Consider the following 24750-nt stretch of genomic DNA (forward strand, 5'->3'; position numbering starts at 1 on the left):
TTTTAAAAATGAAATCCAGTTAAAGAGGATTGCTGGATGTAGAGCTCTTCTGGCTCCTCCGTCCCACCAGAGGACCCCTAATACCAACTCAGCCCTGAGAGTCTTTCCTAAGCGGAGGTGTCCTCTGCATGCCTGCAGGGCCTGCCCTACCCCTTTAATAAAGGGTGATATCACCGAATATGAAACTAACCAATAAATGTAAGCATGAACATGGCTGAAGACTCACACACCCATGGACATCATTCAATTTCATCCGGAAATCAGCCCCACCTTTTCTAAACAGGACTACGTGCAGGAAGGCTTTGATAACCTTTGCCTTGAGGTTCCTAGGGCTCACTGTCTAAGCTCACCTAGAAAGAAAACAGACACCCCCATTTCTAGTTTTAAAATAGACAATTTTATTTTAGAAGAGCAAAGAATTAATACTTTGGCTGTGTCAAGACAGCCTTAACAAAAGAAAGAAGAAGCAATATAAAATTTATAAAACTTTTTTGTTGGAAAGTGATGCAACGCTAACTCCTAAACCAAGAACTCCTACTGTGAATGGAAAAAATTATTTTCACGTGCACATGACTTACTCCATTATAAAAGCTTAACCTTTTTTTTTTTGGTTTCCCAGCTTCCATGTGCAGAGTATCATTTGCTCTTTAGAGCGAGAGCAGGTTGAAAGTAGCACTTCGTTTCCCAGGATTCAGTCCATTCTGCTCCTGCCTTAGTAGATGCTTGTCTCGGTGGGACAATACTGGCTCTTCAGACGCATTCCTCCCGTGCTGAGGTGTAGCTGTGGGAGAGGGCCGCTGAACTCTGAGCCCATGCTGACACTGCGGAGGCGCTGATTGAACTTGGCAACGGCTGGGCAGCGAAGAGGGGGCTGCTGCTGCTCCAGCTGTTCTACGGAATTCAAGCTGCCATTGGTCGGGACGCACAGCATGGACCGCCCTGCCCCTTTCCCATTGGGCAGTGTTAGCAGGGGCGGGGCTTGCTTCTTGTCACCTGCGTGGAAAGCGCCAAAATCCTGGACCGAGCTCCCATGGACCGGAGACAGCCGCAGGCCGGAGCCCTCCTTGGGATTCGCCCCCGGGACCCTGTTTCGTTTTTCTGCCGCAGGCGTGGGCGTGAGGCAGCAGGGGAGTTTGGCCAGCTCCTCATCCTGGCCACCCGCCGCGGGGAGTGTCACCGTGTCGCCGGAGGGCAGGGCTGGCAGCTCGGCCTCGGCCTCCTCGCTGGGCTGGCGCGGCCAGGCCTCTCCCTCGCACTCGCCCGTGGAGAACTGGATGGCGCTGAGGGGCACGTGCTGGCTGACCGCTCCGCAGCTGCACAGCGTGCTCTGGGTGTCCGGGCACAGGCAGGAGTTGAGGGAGCTGCTGTCGGAGTCGCAGCTGGGCCGCCGGCCGAGGCGCTGCAGGCGGGCAGTGGTGCGCGTAAACGCGCTGCCCAGGCTGGCGGGCGAGGGGGCGGCGCTCAGCAGCCGGTTCAGCAGCGCCGTGCTGTTGTGGGCATTGTGGGGCTCCTCCAGGTTCTCTGCAATGTCCTCCAGCGGCTGGAACTGCATCTCCTCTTTGGGGACCCTGCGAGGAAAACAGGGAGCAGCCCCCACAGCGCTTTAAGACACAGAGAACCCCCCGGCAGGAGAAAGGGCCCTGCCAGTGTCTGCCCGTCTTCCCTTGTGTGGTGTTAATCGCTTGGGGTTCACGTGAGAAACTTCCAACTTGGTCTAAACCTGCTTTCGCCTCTTTACTCCATTTACATTTTCCCTTCTGTGTGTGTTGCAATAGCAGGGGGAGACAAGTAATAAAAGTCCTGTTGCTCCAGGCATAGGAACTATTTCACTCTCCCCAGCCTCCTCTCTCACTCTGACTCCTGCAGCAACGTTTGTTTTCTGCAACACCTGCAGCCGTATACAGCCCCTACACAGAACACAAGTACAAATCCAGTTTCTAGCTTTCCGTCATGCTTTTAGGATTCACTTTTCAACGTATTCCACTTGTACATTTGTACTCTTTGCAAAATTGTTATACGAGTTAGCGCATTTAACCCAAGACGGCCTTAGTCCGTACATTTCTAAACTTGACCAACTGCAAGTGGTGGGAGGTGTTTGTGCCTGCTCTGGTGTGTGCACAGGATCAAGGTTGCTTGCTGTTGCACATCGTGCAGGAGATACTCACGTCATGTCGAAGGTGGAGCCCTGGAAGGAGGGCTTCCGCAGGACAAACACGGTAGCAGCTGTGTAGGGGGGGCGCGGGTTCGAGTCGTTCCAGTAGCGGTCCTTCTCAATCACCGGCAGGTCGCCGTACATCTCATCCACGGCCATCATGGACACCTGGCAAAGCACAGCAGGGGCGGCCCTCAGGGTGAGAACAGGCGGCTACAGGCCAGAGGGCGGTCTGGCCACTTTGTTAGAACCCTGCTTCCTTGGCACAGTAAGGTTTTGTTCAGCAAACTGGATCAGGTACTGCAAGGTGCTACCATTGTGCTTCTCACCGATGGCAAATTCCCTCGCTGCAATGGTTAGATTGAAACTGCTAATAACTGTGCCACTTCAATTAATCCATCCCCCTCCGTGTGGCCGCACTATGAAGTCATAATATACTAAATATTCTACTATAACGGCCGTTCTCTTCCACTTCAATACACTCACCACTGATCACACTGTCACACATCCATCCATTTTCTAATGGCTTCATCCAATTCAGGGTTGTGAGGAAGCTGGAGTTTATCTCAATCAGCAACGGGCATAAGGCAGCATCAACCCTGGGACACCACTCCATCACAGGGCCAATTTTCCCAGAAACCAATGAACCTACCAGCATGTCTTTAGGACTGTAGGAGGAAACTGGAACGCCCTGAGAAAACCCTCATGAACACAGGGAGAACATACAAACTCCACACCGATAGCAGCCCAGGAACTGAACCCGGGGGCCCTTCACAGAAACCTAAGACAGCCCAAATTGTACATGATATACACATCAAGATAAAGTTTTTAGACCCTTGCTATGATCTCCACCAAACGAGAATGAGTGCCACACTGAAAAGCTTGTAATCGGTCAGTAACACACATTGCTATTTTTGTCTTACAAGTTAGATGGTGTACAATCATGACAGCGTGTCTGAGGGAAGAAATTGGTTCACTTGATCATGTTGCGTGGCTTTAATAGCATTGCCTGGCAGTTTTGAAGACGAAGAAGGCACCTGGAAGTTCCTGTCAATGAGCCAGTTGGTCTCGAAGTCGTCATCGTCCACGCCAAAGGGATTGATCAGCTGCTCTGCGACCTGAGGGACACAGCAGGCAGGTCAGTGAAAACAACCTTTACTTCGTCTCGACTCTCTTAGAGTCGTTATTAAATCTCTGCATCAAAATAAATTCAGTGATGGCATAGAACAATTCTGAAAAAACTCAGAATTAAGCACAAATGTGTGAACTTTGTGAAAGTACTGTATGGTTGCCATCGCTGGGCTCACTCCAGGTGATAGTAAGAGTTTGCAAGATTGTGACATGATGCAGCCCTTCCTGATCACTAGTCCCTGTAATGACTAATGTACAAGCGATCAAGCACAGGATGTGCAGCAGTCATTTCACCGCAGAAATGTTCCAGTGTGATCTGCAACTCAGAATTAACAAGAAGGTAGTATTTGTAGACAAAACCATATCGAAATCAAGAGCAATATTTCTATTGAATTAAAAGAGATGTATTCTAAAGACTGCTTGTTTACAGTGTAATAGGGCTACTTCACCTCACCAGAAGGTTTGTTGCCTAGTTCTGAATCACAGACAATGACAAATATGGTGCTTTGCCATATTTTATATAAATTGGAGGTTGTACACATTAGTGCAGTTTATTTTCATTGTGGTCAGAATTGGCATTGATGAGTACATTTCATTCTAACCCCAAAATCTAACAAAAAAAAATGTAGGAGTTCCCCTTTAACTGATGCAACACAGGTTTCCATGAAAGAATCACCAAGGACTCCCCAGGAGCAAAGCCGCTGGATTTGCCAGATTCGCACCCCGGGCCTGCTGCTCTTACCTTCAGCCAGCCGGCGTAGAAGAAGAACTGCAGCAGAGTGAAGATGGGAATGTAGAGGTCAAGGTCATGACCTGGGTAGCCCAGGGTGGGGTCTAGGAACTGTCTACCAATGAGGCACACCAGAAAGAAGCTGTACACCGCGATGGTCACCACCTGCCAAGGGACAGACCCTCCATCACAGACAGCCAAGCCGCGGAGCAAACACCAGAACAGGACATCTTTCTCCCGCCAGGCTGACTGGTTCCTCTCCTTTTCCGACAGGTGCTCAGGCTGCGTACTGTACACACACTCATATCCTCAGTTTATAGCAGAACGCAAGTTGGTACAGACTGGGTCACCTTGCATAGTTTTAAAGGTTTCAGAAAAGATTCAATTCACAATCTCAATTCACAGCTGATTTCTTTCAGTCACTTCACCAGCAGGCCATTTCTACTTGTCTTTGTATAGATACAGGGCAAAGGGTGTCACAAAACCAAAAGGTTAGCGTTTAACATTTTAAGACGAAAAAAATAAATATGAAATCAGCCAAGTTAAAAGCACAGCTTAATCTACAGTTAGCAGGAGCTGTTTATTTCCTACCTATGCCCAAATAATTTTATAGGCAACTACCAAACTAAAAAACCATTAGTAAAATATCCATCTGATCCATAATCAGGAATAAATTTAGACCTTCTAATCTACTACATGCCTAGGGTGGGTGTGGCCGAAAGTTCCTAGATTTGGGATTAAACCCCCAAAAAATATGCATTTCAAAACTCGTGCTGAAAGGTTGGGGTCATCACCTTCCCATCAAGTATGACAGTAGGTCAAGTGGACATGTGTGATTGAGGGATCCCTTCTCTTGGCCCTGTAAGGCCACAGGGCCTACGGATATGGATTCTTAAACCAATTGAGCTACAAACCTAATGAAAAGACCTTGCAATCCCCAATCCCAGGTCGTCAATCTATCGGTTTTTGAATTCCCTATAAGCGCTTTGTGGAACCAACAGATCTGCAGCAGGCCTGTGAATGTCTGCTGTGAAAGTCCAGCAGGGCTTCTGGTTTGCCACCATTTAATAACCCAGCGTGGAGAGAGAGATCACTCACCTGCGTGTAGACCAGAGGCACGCTGACCATGTCGTAGTGGAAAAGCATGCTGCAGTTGCCTCGGAACTCATTGAGCCCCTGGCCAGACAGAAAGACAGGAGAGAGAGCCACTGTAAAAACTGGGGTCAATCTCCGTCACGCAGAGAGCAAAAATCAGGGTATGGAAAGGGAAAAGGGCAGTTCCCTAGATCTCAAAGACTTGCAAGTATTGTACAACTCATATGAGAACATTTCTATCCCCAGAGAAGGCTAGTCCCCTAGTGCGACAGTACAGACAGGGATTCCTATCCAAGAGGAGACCCATTCAGCCTAGCATTTACTATATGCATGCCCATTAGATTCCAGGATCTTATTCTATTTTGTTTTTTCTTCCATTTTTATCCCAGAAAAAATTATTTCTACCCAAGTAACTAAATATAACCATGGCTCAAATCTACAGATGTGCTCTTTGGAGATGAAGAGCAATCCAGCCTCTGTTAATCACTCCGTTTCAATGAAATCCAATTAAAGAGGATGTCTGGATGTACAGCTCTTCCGATTCCCAGGTCCCACCTGAGGACCCCTAATAAACTCAGCCCCAAGGGTCTTTCCTAAACCGAGGTGTCCTGCGCATGCCTGCGCAGCCTGCCATACCTCCAGCAGCAGCTTCAGGGTGTTGTCGTCCTTGATGCGTCCCTCACAGCGGGCCAGAGCCGCCAGGTTAGTGAACCAGACGCAGGGCATCCAGTACTTGTTGTAGCGCGACTGCAGACTCTCGAACTTCTTGCGCTCATCTCTGGTCATGAACCCTGAACAGAAACACAGGAGCACTCCAGCTGAAACGTATGGAGACCGATTCGTTTTTCACCTCACTGTAACCTGCACTGAAGGTGCAGGACCCGCAGAGCAGCACTGACCATGCTTCCTTTTCTGAAAACGGAAGCTGCCCTATTTGATCTGCTCAAAAATCTGGAATACAGAATGCAGACTGAAAACAGAAACATGGATCTTCATAAAAAATAGTTTTAAGTCCAAGTGAGCAGGTTTACAGAAAATTTTATGTAACTGATCCACCTTTTTCAATTTGTCCCTTTGCCATTTTTGGTTTAAAAATCACCCCATCCAGTCCACCATCTAAAATCTAAAAAGGCTGGAGTTTGGAATCAACAGAGACAAATAGGAGGCTTTTCCAGGGACTCCGTTCTAAAGCAGGAATTTATTTCCAGTCCTTGGAGAGCACAGCCTAACACAACAGCTGTAGACATCGGCAGACTTTCTATACAGATCCCGTCACACTAAGCAGCCTTGACTGTGGGACAAAACACCAAGCACAAAAGAGAGTAGACAAACACCACAGTAGGTTTTAGCTGGAACTGTTCATCTTCCAGGTCCTACTGCTGACAGAAGACTGATAACAGGACCATTCTCACTCATTATTTAAAGAACCCTAACCCTACTAAAAGGATATCCTACTGATGGGTTGGGGAGCAAGGCTGGGGTCCCTGGATTTCCAATATGAGTTAACTTTGCAGCTTGGGAAGCAAGAGGGAACAGCTCTAGACAAATGTATCTGAAGAGGGATCTTCAACCTGGAAAGCTAGTGGGAATGCCAGCCAGGTGAGATTTCAGGCCATTTTCTGGCCTCATTAAGATTAGTGTCTCTGAATGTCATGAGAGCCAGCAGCAGGACTGAGGCTCTGAGCGACTGGGGATTCCCCGGGCACATGGCCAGGGGAAGGCGGGTGGACGCTCACCGGCCTCCACCACATGGTCCATGGTGGGGAAGCGCCGGAAGACGGCGGTGCTGACGGAGCGGAGGATGAGCAGGGCCGACAGGCTGGCGTAGCGCATCAGGGTGCGCCGGAGGAGACGCCCCCTCTCATCGCTGCCCTGCACCCCGCCGGAGATCACGCACATCAGCCTGTCGGGCAGCGGGATGGACTTGTACTGGTTCCACCAGCGGTTCACCACCAGCGTGACATAGAAACCTGCATGGGAAGGAGGGACAGTCACACACACGGCACGCTAGGCGCACGCCGGGAAGGGCTGAGGGCACCTATTCGCCCTGCGCACTGGAGATCCTGCTTACCCCCGAGACTGTACTCAGCGTTTCTAAAAGGGAATGACACAGAGAGAACAGCCCTGTGTGTCACTCCCTGCCGCCCGGAGGACAGGAGCACACCTACCCAGCACGAAGGACATGGGGATGAGACTGGCGTAGTGGTTGCAGTAAATGGCCAGCTTCTCAAAGTACCTCTTCTGATCCTCCAGCAGCAGAAACCTGAAGAAAGGGAAAAGAGCATGACGCTGTAGTGTGGCAGCCAAGCAAAGGGCTGGAAGCCTGGCTGGGCTTTCATGACTTTTGACAACTAACTACCTTACACAGAGGATTCTGGGATCCTGGGATTGGCTGTCCTACTCACATCACTGTAATAACTTATTCCAAGGGAAATGGCCTCATGGGATTTTGAATATTTAAGCTACAAGCACCCAAATAAGTTATTATCAGGGAATATTATAATTTCTGTCTATACACTTTTAACTAACTACCTATGTTCTCTCAGGTGACCTACTCTTGCTGGTACCTGCTGGGACTTGCAGTGCCCATGCAGCAGAAACCGATTGGCCCAGCACTGCCTGGGATAGAGAAGGTGTCCGTCACGCAGGGTGCCTGTCAATAGCAGCAGCTGCAGACCGGCAGTGGCACCAGGGAAAAACACTCTTCCAGGTGGTACCAGCTGTTTGTAGGGAGCTATGGGGATCACAACAGTCACAGACGACTCTGACCGTCAGGCATGACCCAACAGGGCAGCCATTCAGCCAAGTCTTTAAAACGGGGCAATACTCTGAACTGTAAAGTCAATTAATCAAGTTATCAAATGCACAACAATACATTTGCTGGCAATGAAATGTCTAATTGCAAAGGCAAGCTTCACAGAGATCGCAAAACAAGAGCGATATTCAGCTTTGATTCGATTCAAGCAGGTACATGCAGATGATTCCTGCACCAGTTCTGGTCAACCGTCAAGCTGATGGGGTGATGGGCCTACCTGTAGGTGACGCTGATGGCCATGTACAGAGCAAAGAACACCATGAACTCCTTGTACAGGAGCTTGTAGATGCTTCCCTTCCAGGCCAACAGCAGCTTGGAGAACCCACAGAAGCGGGCATTGGCCACCCGGGCAGTATAGGTCACTGTCATGGTGTCCCGGGTTCAAAGGTCAGGTCTGGAGGGTTGGCAAGAGTTGGCGTGAGATGGTCTTCTACCAGGGCTGGCGTAGCAATCCTGGAAAGACAAGGTACATGGGTTCGATCATTTATTTCATGGCTCCCTTGGGTCTCCGTCTTTGGAGGCAGACATTCTGTAGACTGAAGAAAAGCCATACATGAAATAACATGACGTTAGTGTTCTGCAGAGCAACAGGCATTCATCTTGTCACCAGTATGAAGGAACACTGTAGAACTGGCATGACTGGAGCACAACAGAGAAGCAGGTTTTATAAGTCCATCTCAAACGTCATGGAGCAAATTCTACTTGTGTTGTGGAAGAACATGGATGTAGATTATCATCCTAAACAATCTCCAAATCAAATAATTTAATAAATGACAAACATGGAATTGCACCCTTAAGAAACTGCCGATTTCATGTTGGATTACAAGACTTGCTGGGCTGGGGCTCTCCAGGATAAATAGAGGGAGCCAGCCTGCACAACTTGTATCCAGAGGGCTTATGTGCTTTGAAGGACATGGCAGTGTCTACTGTCATTACCTATTGGAAAGCTGCTCTCCTCCAGCCTGTTTCTAGCGCAGTCTATTACCCTTATGGAGAACAGGATTCAGCTGTTTGAAGAAGCCAGCTAACTTCGGAAAGCAGCTACTGATGAAGAGCAGAATGGGATAGTTTAATGTTTTACTGGCTTTGTGCACACAACTACGGAGTTGTGGAAATCCAACGTTTTAAATGTGTCCATTTCCCCTCTCATGCCAGGCTTCTGATTAAGTGGCAAACCATCCCCTTGCTTGATTACCTCATGACCTACAACGTTCCAGGATGCTCCAGGCCCAAATACAAACGTGAAAGAAACGGCAGGAATCAAACGAGGATTAGTGTGCACATCAATCACGTCCTGTTCTCATCAGCTGTACATCAAGCAGTGCTCCTATTAGAGCAAGGCTCTGTGTACACATGCACCTCTCTGTCCAGTTTCTGCACCCCATCACCACTTCCCACCTTACGAGGGACACGCCGCCTTACAAAAATATTGATTCACCAGACATCCAATGGATATTTTAAAGGGAATCAGGGGAGGTTTCTATCTAAATCCAGGGAAGGTACAGCTCCCTTCTCAAAACCAAAAATACAAATCATTTTCACGTCAATACTACAAAACACTATTTCAAACCATTGAGAACAGGCTGGGTAACTGGAATCATTCCTCATCAACCCAAGTGCTCTGATAGAACTACTTTTGGTTTACAGGATAATACTCATCTAGATTGCATGGCCTGTGAAGGTCTCTTACATCCTCACAATTTGTGATTGACGTGTTGTTGAAGCACTATATTTCCATCCAGATGTTTTCTAACTGCAACGCAGGATACACCCTGGGTGGGATGCCAGTCCATCACAGGGCAGACTTACAGACACAAACACACACACTCACAACCAGGGCCAATTTTCCCAGATGCCAGTTAACCCAGCAACATGTCTTTGGACTTGGGGAGGAACCCGGAGGAAACCATTGCAAACATGGGGAGAACGTACAGACTCCACACAGACAGCTCCCAAGAATTGAACCCAGGGCCCCAGCAATGCAAACCACTGACCCACCTGCACTATATTTCCAATATATCAAAAGGTTCGTGAAAATAATTATTTTCACAAATCAAAGCATGAAATCAACTCTTTACATCACTTTTCAGCCTAGGTCCTTGAAACTCATGGCAGTTGGTTTTGACTACGTTGCTTAATTGAATCAATAATGTAACTGATCGTTCAATGACTGATTTCTGGCACAGTTTGAAAAAAAACTTATGAAAATATATAGGTGCTGTAAATGTACAACCTCTGACAATTCCTGCAGTGAAAATAATTCAATACCAGTATAGCAAAATCGTCAAATCAGTGGTTCAATTAAATGAAGAGCTTGGGTGGAGAAAAAAACAGCACCGGATCAGGAGGAAGTGGATTAGGAAGACCCGTTTTTACAGTCGAATTGCTTGGTGTGCCAAGAGCAGCCATGTCATCAGACTGTTTCCCGGGCCGGGTTTCCCACCACGCTCCCAATTACATGCTTGATCTTATTACTTAACTAGTTGCTGAATTGTAAAACATCGAACCAGGATCCATGGAGATACACAGGGGGACTGTACCTTTAATATACAGTACATGCCCAATTGAGAAAACAATTAAGTTAATTGTTTAATTGACTACTCAGGTTGGAAACAAAAATACAGAAAATGGATTAACACATGAACAACTATTGGTCTCGAAGCTGGCGTGTTGAGTACAGTTTGCGGACGCCGTGAGCGTGTATTGGGGACCTAACCGTATGGGAAATTAACACACAGCACCTATGGGACTTGACTATCTGCGCTAACGTACTGGTATTCCAGAAATAGGCTTCACTTCTGCGAGGCATTAGATCGCAGACAACCTGCCTGAAGGTTGCAGGACACGATAAAGGACTACAGCAAAATTCGCATCATCACTTTTTCAAACCACTTCCCATTATGAAGTCAAACTCGATTATTCCCTGTTAGGAATGTCGCCATGCTCCCTTTTTGCGATGGCAGGTTAACTTTGTATGTACCAAATATCTATGTACAAAATGTACAAAAGTATCACAAATACTTACGGGCACGCCTCATCGTTTGGGGAGAGCGGTTATCGGGGACTGCAGTGACTGAACCCAGGATGTGAAGCCGAGGTTCTGTTGGCAGTGACCTGAAGCAGCTGCAGAATATCCGCAGCCGATTCTCTTCCTCCCGGGTTCGGCAGTTCTGGTCCTGTCGGGCCGGCGCGTCTGCAGGGTTTCATTCCAGCCCAGCTCGTTATTAACAGCGTCTCCCAGCTGCTCAGGTGCGGCGGCTGCTTTCAAGAGACCGAGAACAGCTGCAGACACACCGGCCGGCCCTCCAGGACCGGGACTGCCCTCACCCGCTACTCTCTGCGGGACGGAGAGAATCATGTCTGGATAAGAATCGTCTGTTTGTTACAGTACATGCCTGAGCGCTGCTGAAGTGATCTGGGTTCTCTGGGCCACATGAAGTGTCGTTTTACAGTGCACATAGGGGTAAATGCTGCTGATACACCGTCATCCAGGTGTCCAGAAAAGCGCTATGAGTGTAAGGATTATTAACATGAATACTAAACGGCAGTCTCAAGGATGGAGTCAAACTTCCAAACCCTTTGAAACAGTCCCAGACAGCAAAACATACTCGACTCTACATGTACTGCAGTACTGTAGCTTCGAGGCTTGCAAACCGACGTGTTTTCAAACTAGAAGGCTGCCTTTTCGAAGCAATTAGGACCCTGTGATTCACATTGAATGTGAAAGCATTACACCGGGGGTCACAAGTTAAAACTAACCTACTGCCACTGAAAATTACTCAGCCACCTACCGTTTAAGGATGAGCGCCGCAGAGTAGAGTCTTGCACAAACTCTACACAAAGTCTGGTACAGAAACCCAATTACAACCTCAAAATCAAAGGCACAGGCAGTGGAGTTTGTTTCCAGGAACAAATACAAGCTGGTCCCGGGACATAAACACTGCCATCAAGCTCGGAAATGTAACAGCAAGTCCCAGCAACATTGTAATAAACCTCATATGCTGTAATGTTTGAGGAGGCATTTGTGAAGTTCGCTGGGGTGCTAATATTCCGGAGCTTTTTTTGAAAATCACAAAAACAATGTAGTTCTCAGTGCTTACCTCGCACCCATTTCACCTCCTACGCATTAACTCCGATTCCAGATATTTAAGTAACTGTAAGAAACATTTTCTTAAAAAAACTATGGTGTCATACACAAATATGACTAATAATGATTGTTATAACAAACGAAACATTTTCATCGAAAATTCTAGAATAGCCAAAAAGTCGCATTTAAATTTAAAATCGGACGAAACATTAGTAACAATATCACACCCAGTAATTTAATAATCAGTCTCTGTAACACAGTAATCACGTACTGTTACATCCCGCACAACTGAATTTGTTACCGCGGAGAAAACATAGCAACTTTTACTAGTCATTCAGCACTCACCTTGAACTTCTATAACCTTGGTTAAACAAATGTCCCGAAGCATCACCATCCACCGAAGCCTAACAAGTTTTTTGGGTAAAGGATTATCCACCGGTGTGCGCTATTTCAGAATAAGCAGCGTGCGTCTTCTCCTCTTTCCGTAACCGAGTGAAGCCGACAGGTGTCTCGTCCTTCCCAACCGGCAGTCGCGCAGGAAAGTTGGTTTTCTCTCAAAAGCCCCGAATTGCTTAGCCCCCCGCATTAAAAACCCCGTTAACTGCGCGAGGCGTGTACTTGTAGTAACTCACTGTGGGCAGAGAGAGGGACTGAGCGCTCCAGCCAGCCCGCCGACCTTCAAATAGCTTTTTCATTGTCTGCTGGGGGTGTGTGCGTGTGTCACTGAGGGAGAAACCTGTTTCATCTCGCTCTTTCGTGTGTTCACAAGCCTCCTCCTCTCTGCTATCTCTCACCACCCGTAATCCAATCAAGACTGCTTCTAAGACGACCCACACTCTCATTGTTTTATCCCAGCTAGCCTAGGTGGAATATTAAGCACAAGAAATGCACTTCTGTGTTTATCCCACCGCATAGAAACAAAGCAAATTATTTTCAACAGCAGTAAAACAAAAACATTTCACCCACAGTGCTTAAGAAAACAAATCGATATTGTTAGTCGTCTTCAAAAGGAGGGGGTTGTTAAAGATTCGTTTTAAAACCATTTTGTTTCGCTCTTATAACGTCAACACAACGGATTTATTCAGAATAAAATGGGAAACACGAGTCGAAAGAGGCAAACGGGAACTAAGAGGACGTGCCTATAAAACCCCGTTTTTTATAGCTTTTTCACGCGAAGAGTTGCGGTAGTCTGGAACAAGCGGCGCTGAATTTGTTGATGCTGATAACCTCTCTTCCTTCACGAAAGCCTTCTTTGAGCCAGAATCTAGGGTTGTGGGTGGGCTAATTAGACTTGCCCTCGCGTGAGAACATTCTTGTGTTGTGAAAACTAGGACAGATTCGGTGAAAAGATTTGAACTATAAAAGTACACAGATTTGTGCGCCTGCTTATGTAAAACATGGTAAGAATCTATGGTCATGATGCCGTCACGTGATGCCAAGTTCCACAATCTCCTCTTCCCCTTGTTCGCTGAAAATGTTTCCTTTGTGTGATGAAGGATAGATGAAGGAATTCTCCTCCTCCTCCATTAGGGAAGGCCACACTGCTAGATGACTCTACAGAAAGCTACTGTGCGTGTTGGATAACAGGCAGGACCTTTACAAATACCAATTAACCCGTGGAACATCATGATCGTTTAAAGATAAACACTTAATCTTTTCACATAATAACTCAAACCACCCATTGCTGGCGTTTGGCAGACATATTAATTAAAGGCCCTAAAATAGATCTTTATAATGTCTACAGTCGCCTCACTGACATCATAGTATCACCATAGTGTCGATACAGGATTAAAACAACATGGCACTGTGCTTACAGACTGCAGCTACGTATATCATTTTTTATTACAGGAGGCTGAGAAAGTATATTTAGAGTCAATCTGTAGAGTAGGAGTCTTGTGAAAACACACAGTCTGTGGTGTTAGGACAGATTGTGTGTGAAATATGGCAGAGAGGGTCGATTCAACAGTTCCAGATTAATTTTGCTTCAACAATCAAAAGAATACTGTTCCCATTACAAAAAAAACAACAACAAAGAAATGCATGTACAAAACATGAATGAACTCCAAACAAGTGCCATCAATAATTCCCAGATCCCCTTCAGTAAACAGATCAATCGCCGCATCACAATTTACAAATGTCAGAGTCACACTACACAGGTCTATTCGTCAGGCAGGTGGGCAAAGAGGTACTGAACGAGAAGCATTGTAAAAATATCCAGTCTCAATCACTATTGAAATTACAACCACCATGGGTTCTGTTTACACTTGGGGACTGTTTAGCCAATAGATTGATTGTTTTCAGAACCTGTTTACAGTTCACAGATATGAATACAGATATGGGCTCCATCTCTCCCAGTTCAAGGTAGCTGTACATTTCTAAAAGCCTGGCCACTGGCCTTGGGTTATAGAGCAGGTCGTAGAAGACAGCAGGTTGTTTATTTTTTTATTTTGCTTTTTCTTTCATTGGCAAAGCAATGGAAGCATGTTGTCAGACAGGGAACCGGACAGCGCTGTTCACACCTCCTACAAGATCGACAACGAAGACAGTTTTTTCAACTTCACTATCACAGACACAAAACATGTACAGTATGACGAACCACCAGCCCCTATCATTTCAGACACTTTCAATTCCTGAAAATCTTTGCTTTCACACTCTAGATTCTGAACTCGGTCTAATTTGCTGTCTTAATTTGTGGATTCCTGTGCGATTGTGCGGTGTCTTGATATAATGAACTGTGGGAGGTCCTTTTGTAAAATAAAGGTCCTAGTTAGCAGAGTTAGCCCTCTGAGAAGGATGATTCTTAGGTTGTTCTCCCAGTGGCAGCCCTTGTAATGGAGTGAGAGGAGGAAGCTACATCACACGGTGTACATACTGTAACACTGGGCATACAGTATAGCCCCTCACAGTGTGGCCCCATGCAGAGAGTACTGAAAATAATTGTCACATCTTATCTGGGAGATGGATGGACAAAATGACACCGATCTTCCAGAGCTACGGAGAAATAACTCTCCCTTGGAACATTTTTGTTTTTTGATTGAATGTGCACAAAGCTTGCAAAGTTGCAGAAGTCCACCAATGTGTCAGCTCGGCCTGCATTCTCATTATTCAGCTAACTGTGGGAGATTCTGCCCATTCTCATGGACTGGCCTTTGCAGGGACATCGGCATAACCCATAACAGCCCCTCCAAGCAATAGCCAACTGTTTGCCAATGAGACAGCTTGGGTAAGAAAGGGGTGGTGGTGGGGGGGGGGGGGTTATGGAGGATTCATTGTATGCAGTTATCTGCCCAAGACATCAGCCTTCTGCAACGTCTGGTGGCTGATTGTATACAGTGGCGTCACTTTGAAGTCACTTTGCCTGTATTAGGATGGCGATCAGGGCTGCAGGTGCTGGTAAATCCCTGCATTAGGGATTTTGAATCTGGCTAACATTTCATTTTGTCAAACGTGCGCTGCAGCAGAATGGCGGTGAACTATTGCAATTGTCAGCCAACACTAGTTCTGCCGAGTAACAACACCCCAGCTGGTTTTGCAAGTCACTTTTATCCATTTATAAGTCTTGGGACCAGTTGTAAGAATCTGATCAGTTCAGCATGGGTTGTATTTCGTTTACTCAGGCCTGGAACGGCCAGATCTGCTCCTGGAAAAGTGCAGGTAAGGTGTTCATACTGGGTTTTCACTCTGCAGGATCTGAAATTACAGTGTTACAGTAATAAAATGTCCTACTCCAGTAACTGGGTTTGACACCCCTGAGTATAGAATAGAGCATAGATCAACTAGTGGTCCTTCCTATCCAATCCATTGCAGGATTTTGCTCCTACCAGGTCTGTAATTATTGAATTGGAAATCAACAGTAGCAATTAAGGTGATGATTGGAGCAAATTTCTGCAGTGGGGCAGACTGATTGGGAACAGCTCTGGACGGTGTAGAATGATTCCTATGTCATATCCTGTTGGTAGAAAGTACTGAAGTTTAGGAGTCTTTGATTTTGTGAAAACAAGCTATCACGGTGTTGCATATTACCTTGCTGACCGCAAAATGGTAGCATGGGAGATGTTTTGTCAAAACACCAATTCGTTCCTTTAGAAACCCCTTGACGCTCACACAGCCCGCCGTTAAGAGTTCCTGGTGCCAGCTGAAGCTTGAACATGTTCCAGTGCTGTGCTATTATACTGAAGGTGCTCATTTCGGTTTCCTGAAGTTATGTAATGTGGGAAACGAACACTTACTGTACGTTACCTTTGTCAGTGATATCACTGCCGCTGTGTTCACAGGTCTGTCTACAGCAAAAAAAAAAAATTTTATGAGGTTAGGTGGTGACTAACATATTGTTAAGGGTTGCACATGGTTGCATTCATGTGCAGAAATGGCATTTAAAACAGATGAAAAGGAGGCAGTTCCTTACACAAAGAGTTGCAGGTGTCTGGAACATGTCACCCAACCATGTGGTTGAAGCGATTACCCTTGTTTCTTTCCAGAAATGGGTGGAAAAGCCCCTCAGATGAACAAACTACTAATGACCAAACAAACTAGATAGATGCAACAGCCAGCTCTAGTTTGGAACTGTTGTTATGGAAACTGGCCTTCTGGGGGAAAAAAACCCTTCTCGATCTTGCTATCTCTCAAACCGCAGAAAACACAAAAACCAAGGCACTACACCAGTACAAAGCGACTGCTTCGTTGTGTGTGAAAAAATATTGTCCTACCTGCGGCAAAACGTTCACACAAGCCGAATAATTCGAGTGTGTACATATTGTATATGAATATAAAACGGTTTCTATATTGTCCAAAAGACGTTACGAATTCCATTACACTTGTTTATGTACATCATTAAAGACTTTTAACAAAGTCTTTTCTTGTTAAAATTAGGGCATACTAGGGCGGACTGCTGCAGTTAAAATCTAAATCGGTGACATCAGCTCACACCTGAAGAAGGCTCTACGGCCGAAACGTTGTATTTTCTTTCTTCTCTTTTCAGCACGGAACAAACCTATTGTTCCTTTGCAGCCTATGCACGCTGATGCAGCTACCCACCTGAAGGACATCCACGCTGTTTACCTTTACGAGAACGAAAAGGAGTTATAAAAAGCCCAAAAGTTGAAACTCTCTTATCGATTTTCCGGCTTTTTATTTTTTGGGGAGCGGTCGTTGATGCGTGTTATTCGGGACAAAGACACTTTCTAGTGCAAAAATACACATTTCTTAGGTCATTTAAGCTTTTTTTTCCAAATCAAATGCGTCTATCTGAATTAATCTGAAAGTAAAGCGATTTACAGTGTTCTGGACCGCGCTGGTCTGTCGGTTATGGTTCATCACCAAAACCGGTTCCCCTGCGCCGGGCCGCCCCGAGACAACGGGGGCCTGTGTTAATGAGACTTGGCGCTGTCTGTGCCCTTGTATCCTGTGGAGACTTGACCAGTAATAACCCCTAAATCTCAAAGTATTAGTTCGTTTTTTTTCTAGGATGTAGTTTTATTTCCTGTCTTTTCCTTTAATCTAAAACCAGACTAATATGAAAAAAAGAAACGGACTGGCTGCAAGGCCCCGCAATACCCTTGTCTGCTGGTTAGTGTTCTAAGTGGGCCCTTAATTAAAGGTGCTAATTGACGTTTTTAAATGATCTGCGTGTCTGTGTAGATTTCTCTATACTCAGACTACTTTTCCCCCGAAAACGCCTCACAAATTCATCACTATTGTTTCCAGCCAATTAAGCACGCGTAACTTGACGCACTGTCTAAATAGCTCTTCATATGGATTCAGTTTATATTGTTTTATAATGAACAGGCGCGGGTAGGAACGGCAACGTGTCGCCACTCCAACAATTGGCACAGTCAGCACGATTAGCTTTGTTTTTCTCCTGCTGGAGGGGTGCAATATGTGATTGTACTCTGCAACTCACAACTAATAGCCACTAAAGCTCAGCAGGTGTGAGCCTGGTCAGTACCTGGATGGGAGACCTCCTGGGAAAAAAATATGGTTGCTACTGGAACAGCTGCTAGTGGGACCGGTAGGGAGAGCCCACCCTGTGGTCTGTGTGGATTCTAATGCCCCAGTGTAGTGACAGGGACACTATACTGTAAAAAAGGCGCCATCCTTCAGACTAATTTTTTTTGCAACTTTCACTGCTGCCTCAAGGTAGTGCTCACAAGCCCTGCCTCAGCCCAACACAGTCAGGATCACGCGAGTGTGATTCATTCAACTCTAATCAGAGGCACACTAGAGCCGACCGTCTTATCACAAACCACACTGTCTCATTCGGCCGATATCAGAACGAGTAATGAAATTTCGCAGACATCATTAAACCCTTCCCGGGTTTACATCTTGATACTCGTGGTCGCTAGCTCCCAGTAAAACGTGGTTCTCATTCCTGACTCTGCGGACGACGAGAAGCCCCCAGAATTAAAGCGCTCCGCGCGGCCCAGATATTCCCACAGAGAAACCAGGGTCTGCGGTTAAAGGTGTGCTTTCACACAACAGGAGCGGAACACAATGGAGGAGAGAGACCAAAAAGTCTCAAACCGCCTTCAGTGCCGTCATCCATCGGCTGTTTTATTTCACTGGCCAGTGTCGGCTTCATCTTACTCCCGTTTAAAAAAAACACTTTTAAAATAGGACCCCAGTGGAGGGAAACACGGGACAGAAAACATTTTGGAAAATTTAACGGATTTACTTCCTTGGGATTAAAAAACAAGTACGCCGAGCCCGGATGATTGCTTGCAGTCCTAGACGTGTTTTTTAAATCGATTTATAATGCTTAACTTGATATAAAACCTCCCAGTTCAGAATGCACAGGGCTGTTTGTTCAGGGGAAATTTAGGTCTTTTCGAATGGAGACGAGCAGAATGGATTAAATGTTTTGTGTTGTGGTCACATAGCGGGATAAACGATTTCTGAACAACATACTTCTAAACGATTTCCTTCCCTCGCCTATGAATGCAGAATTTACCTACATCTTAAAACGTAGACGTTCGATGAAAACAAGCTCCCGTTACATAATCGATCTTGAGCACCTCGGCTGGAGTCGGGATGGGGGGGGGGGGGGTTAAACCAAGGATTAAAGATGAAACCGCCCCTCAAAGGCGCCTGTCGCTGTTAATGTGGGCATTCGGGCGGCTGGCGAGTCACCCGCTAGAGACCGGAATCCGCGCGGAAAGGATTCCAGAGGGGAGCGCGTCTCTGCTTCCCCGGAGGACAGGATCAGCTCATCCAGCCCCAGGGCTGTGGAGGGGACTTCTGGCAGCCTCGTATCACGTTTTCGATTTGAATTTGTATTGTTTATTTCACCCTCCTCCATGCTCAGCCGCCCCGACACACGTTACAGAAGACCAAACCCTAATGAAAACCCTCCACTCAACACAATCCAGATCCTTTAGCAGCGACCCAGATTCCGAATTTCTGTCAGAATCGATGGGTCCCGTTTCGGGAAAAAAAGGGGTCAACGCGCCACTGACGTTTTCTTAAATGGGATATTGTCATGCATGTTTTCTAACAGAGAAGGCTGCTGACACCAGCATTCCCAGGATTAAAATAATGAAGAAAAGAAACGAACAATTCCGTGGTGGTAGAGTTCAACGAAGAGCACATACCTTTACTTGTCCCGTAGATGAAACATGTTAATAACATAAAAGAGATTATCTCTAGGTAAATAACCAGTATGTACCTGGATTCCTACAACATAATGACGATGATTTTTAATCGCATTTGCAAACAGCGGTTCTGAATCTTCTTCCGTGGAACGGTGAATAAAACCAATCAGGTTCGAAACCGTGGTTAACAATGTGAAGATAAAATAAATGTAGGTTATATCATGAAGTGGATATATCTTAAAGTGTTATGGGGCATTATCTACTATACTCATTGCCAGTAATGTGGCCACACACGATGAGACATCTCTTCCAAAGCGGTCATTGTTGTGAAAAAAACTCGTCCAGCCCCTTCTCTTTGTGAAATAATAATCCAGTCAAACGCTAAATGAAAATGGATAAGCAGCAACTTGTAAAAGTGAGCTGAAATCTATTCAAAACTCTCCACCTGCAGCGATCTGCTCGCTGCTTTAAACGGGCACCGAAAACATTATTTTTTCTCGTCCTTCAAACTTACTGATCCATCATTTCACATACCGATGGTTACGACCCAAATAAATGTGAATTTGACAAAAACACCAGAAACACGAGTAAGATAGCTTAGTACTGACATTATTGATTCTAGAACAGGAAGTCTCCAGCAGTAGTTATGAATTTAGAAAGCTATACGAACAATAAGTGCATTGGCCGACCAGCAGTGTGGTGATTGATTATTAACAAGGGGACAATTTTGAGGGAACATTGCTTGAAGAGCACTGTTCTAGACCGCACTGATCGAAAAACCCTCCAATAAGTTAATTGATCGCTAACTGCTTAATTAACCCAGGTGCCAAAGATAACTTTGATAATTAAGTATTCATTTGAAAATCTGAAGCACCAAAGTGGTCTACATCTGTACTACACCATCTAACATCTTTGCATGAGTTTTATATGCAGCTACATCTTCCAAGCGGAGACATAGCTGACTGTTAAATGGTCCTGTATTGAGACAGACCCACATACCTTGTTTTTCCCCACTGTTGTTGTAGGTCATGCTTTACACTGTGAAATTAGACTTACGCACATTGAACCTTTGTGTTCAGATACAAAGATCTGACTGTTTTTCATTCCTTCTACAAAGAAATATTAGACAAGACCATTAACAATACAAGAATTCATCACTATTGGCCTTTAAGCCATTATACTTTCCAGGAATAAAGACTAGGTTGACCAGCATTTTCAACCACTGAAAAATTTAACAAATTTAAGTAAAAGATACAGATCATGGAAATGGTATCTTTATTTGAAATGTCTACATGAAAGCTGGAATGGACTATAAGCGCACTGCCTTGATTCAGAGGGGCAGGAACATGCCGTCCTTCTGCTCTGACTAGAGCTCCCTCGTACTGAGTATAATTACCCTGAAAACTGCACAAAGCAGCAGGAGCATCATTCTGAAAAATTGTTTGGATGCGTAAAAGAAAAACCGATCTACGTCGACAGAAATGCATTAAAGATAGATAATGGAACAAATGGAGGGTAAACCCATGCTGAAGAGCTTTAAAAGCTTAACCTGCGGAGTCTTCTTCAGGTGTAGAAAAAGTAGTACAGACACAATAATGCTTTTCATTGTAGAATTAACCTTGATTTGTTCAAAAGGCTCAACTGTGGCGAAAGAAAGGAACTGCAGATGTGCCAAAGAACACCTCCTCACCTGTGAAGCATGAGATGCTGTTCTGAAGATGCACACAAGTCAGGGTGTGTTGGTGCAATAACAACTCTTTCCTCTGCCTGGGTAGCAGTGTGGTAATTGCCAGCGAGCCTGGAGCAACTGCTTCTCAGTCCAGGTCTTGGGGAACCTCACACCTGCTGGCTTTCATTGAACCTGAGCCATTCACTTCACTGAATCCTTTACGTGATCCAACAAGTTGTTTGGTTAGAACATGTGCAAGTTCATTTTTCTGCTCATCTGCTGGAGGTTTTCATTTACGTAAGGACTACCACAGTTAAAAGCCGAAAAACAATTAAATAGCTGATATTGAAATCATTATTAGGTCTGTTCAGGGTTTTGTTTTCAATCACTCTTGGTTCTTACTTGCAAGCACATCGCAAAGCTTGACGGAGGCAGTGCCATAGCCTGGGCATGCAAGTCTGCCTCTGGAATGGGCTCACTGGTCTTTATTGATGATGTAACCAGTGACAGCAGCAGGACGAGTACTGAAGTTCACAGAAACATCTTGGTGGCTCCCATCCACTTCACCATGCAGCATGACAGTGACCCAAAACCAACAACCTGTACCACCATCAGGAGGAAAAAGAAGTGGAAAACCTCTAAAGCAGGATAAGTCAATTTCCAGATCAAAATCCAACTGAGAACCCCAAGAATAAGCAAGAACCCAAAGTAGCTGCAGCAAAGGCATCTCAAATCCGATGTCTGGCGAGCTCAAAGGGTTGCAGAGCTCATACAGTTATTACCTCAAAGGAATGTGCAACCAAGTACCACATATGGCATTGAATACATCTTGATACTTATGGTCACTTATGAAATCGCTGGGTTGAACACAGATTTACGTTAATGTTCTAATAAGAACAAATGTATTTATGCACTCTGCTAAAACAATGAGCACATTTATGCACAGAAAAATAAAAGGTCCTTCTGAAAAATACATGTAAATGACATTGCATGAGTGGACATCAAACAGTTTTAAGTGTTGTTTTAATACCTTTGAAAGGCACTGTCTGCTTTCCTACACAACATAACCAGGCTGTCAGGGAAAGCAGATCAGCGCCTGGAGCGAGGCATACATTCCTGCATTTCATCCGGCAGACTTTAGCTTCTCATGACTTTGAGTCGTGAAATAAAAGGCATGATTCACCCACAACTACAAAAGACTGAACTGGCTGTAAAAACTGAGCTTTTATGCCTGGTTTGTCTCGACAGGTCTCTGGTGATGGCGATTTCGACCTTGTGCATCAAGTGTGGGGGGAAAACATGCCAGTGGAGAAGAACTGCTGCTGAGGTGCCTAATGAACCTGTGCAGGTAGAAGCCACTGATGTGAAAGTGACATCAATAACAGATGTCACTTTGGAGAAAGGAGAAAATTAGTCAGCTTTGTCCATGATAAAATCACGACTAAAAATATATCATCCATTTCAGATGTCCTTTCAGGAACAAAACTTCAGTTGTAGAGATATGCTGAAATTGGCTGATCCAAATTACATGCTAATCAACAGACGCTGTTGTACAGTTGGAGGTGTATCTGATGGGAATGGTGATTTTTAATTTTGTGGTTCTCTACATCTAACTTGGTTTCTTTAATTTAGCATTGCTTAGAAGGTTCCGTTACAAAGGCAGAATAGAGAGACACATTCCTCTGATAAAACAAAAGGTACATGCAAGGCAACAGAGATGGGGCCACAATAAAAAGAGAACCAGTAGCCACACAACTATGCCTTTAAGGAACCAAAGGCCCTATTTTCATACTGTCATTCCTGGAGCTTGTGTAAAAATTGTGCTTCTTGTAGTTTCTTTAGTCGGGAGCGATATCTTTTGAATTCCCGAGCTATGTGCGGCTCTTTTGTGCTTGTCCTGGGTGTGATGGACAAATATTGGAGACATTTTAGGTTTCAGGCTACACTGCAGCATGTATGAGGAAAAAATGGACTAAGTTGTTTATTTCAAACTCTTAAAGACAATCTGGAATCCTTGTAATTAAAAGCGCTGTATAACTGTAAAGAATTTATCATCAATTATGAAAATTCAATGAAATTAAGCACTTCAGAGACACTAGTGGGGAAATAATTTTAGTTTTCTCCTGCAAAACCACTGGCAAAAAGAAAACCAAGACTAAAATCAACTAGTTTTGTGCTTGCCTTTGAGCAGGTTAGTGTCTTAATTATTGTAACAGTTAAGATTTTTTCTTAAAGGAGAACTGCAAAGCTGTTTTTACATTTCAGGGTTATAATGAGTACATTTCAAACCACAATGAAACTACCAAGTACCCAGTAATGTGTACAACCTCCAATTCACATCACAAAAACAAAGTTTCAATGTTTGTGCAGAGCCATGTTGCCGTCATTGTCCGTGATTCAGAATGAGGCAACAAGATTTCCAGTGACACAAAAGCATCTCTATTACATTGTAAACATGCTTTAGACCAAGCGAATTCTGCTACTACATTAATTGTACATATTTTCATGAAACCAACACATACAAGGCAACATGTGTTCTAGATACTTTTAAGTATTACAAAAAAAATGTAACCTCCCAGCCAACTAAAACACACTCATAATAAATAACGTTACTTATAGTGATTAGTGAGCAGAAAGGGCCACTTTAACATCAATTCAAGAGAACTCAACAGTGGCAAAACTAGCAGGTTCTCGTCTGCCTGCGATAACACAGCGACTGTATCTTCCAAAAAGTTCGCAATTTTACACTTAAATTTCAAATTTGTAAAATTTTACAACATAGTCGATCAATTTATTTTGTTACCCAGATTTAATAATCAGTCTCAGAAACTGGGACTGTAGCTTTCAACTATTAACTTGAGGTTTTAAACTTTGCAGTACAAAAGAAAGACCAACGCAAAAGCCCACCTCAACAGCCATCGATGTAGAACGTCTGTTAAACACAGGCGAACAATTCCTTGATTACGCCACAGAGGTATTAGAAAATAATGGCCCCATTTTTAGTGACATTTCCCAGGAGAACATTGCTGGAGCAGCTCTTCCTCATGTGGGAAAGACTAAAAGGTTTCTTGGAAATAAAGGAAGCAGGAAGAAAAATAAAGGAATTAAGATTCAGAGGAACCAAATGAATCAAAAACCCAAGATGAAACTAATGCACTAACACAAGACAGGCATTGCAAAATGAAGACGTTGTCTACCCCAGTGCCCAAAAGCTAATGCCAGGGCCAAGCACTCTCTTCCAGAAGTAAGAGCAACAACCCTCCCAAAACCAGTCTCTAACGCCCCCAGACTGATAGTTTCAATTATTTGCAGCAAGTTAAGGAGTGCGCTAAACCACAGTAACAGAATAAAGTACAGTACTCACAAGGATTCTCAAGTATTCCATTCATAAGAATCGCACACAGGCCTTAAAAGACCAGCAACCCCTTTTCGCTGAGTAATCATTTAGCACAGACACAAGCACAAACCGTAACCACAGAAATTCC

At 44.9% G+C, this 24750-nt stretch overlaps 1 protein-coding gene across 2 annotated transcripts; it reads right to left on the reverse strand.

The window, feature by feature from the left end:
- Positions 1-374: 374 nt before the first annotated feature.
- Positions 375-12805, reverse strand: best2 (bestrophin 2). Of its 2 annotated transcripts, XM_088603565.1 has the most exons (11): positions 12356-12805; positions 10949-11260; positions 8141-8376; positions 7277-7371; positions 6845-7078; positions 5745-5899; positions 5112-5189; positions 4026-4178; positions 3190-3270; positions 2166-2320; positions 375-1568 (listed from the first exon to the last, which is right to left on the reverse strand). In XM_088603565.1, the coding sequence occupies exons 3-11, from the start codon at positions 8290-8292 to the stop codon at positions 713-715; spliced, it is 1959 nt and encodes a 652-aa protein (XP_088459691.1). In that variant the 5' UTR covers positions 8293-8376; positions 10949-11260; positions 12356-12805; the 3' UTR covers positions 375-712. The 2 variants fall into 2 exon arrangements, with proteins under 2 accessions (XP_088459691.1, XP_088459690.1); XM_088603564.1 differs by lacking the exon at positions 10949-11260.
- Between the last annotated feature and the right edge of the window lie 11945 nt (positions 12806-24750).

This window comes from Lepisosteus platostomus, chromosome 13, assembly GCF_059453375.1.
Source record: "Lepisosteus platostomus isolate fLepPlt1 chromosome 13, fLepPlt1.hap1, whole genome shotgun sequence".
NCBI classification, from domain to species: Eukaryota; Metazoa; Chordata; class Actinopteri; order Semionotiformes; family Lepisosteidae; genus Lepisosteus; species Lepisosteus platostomus.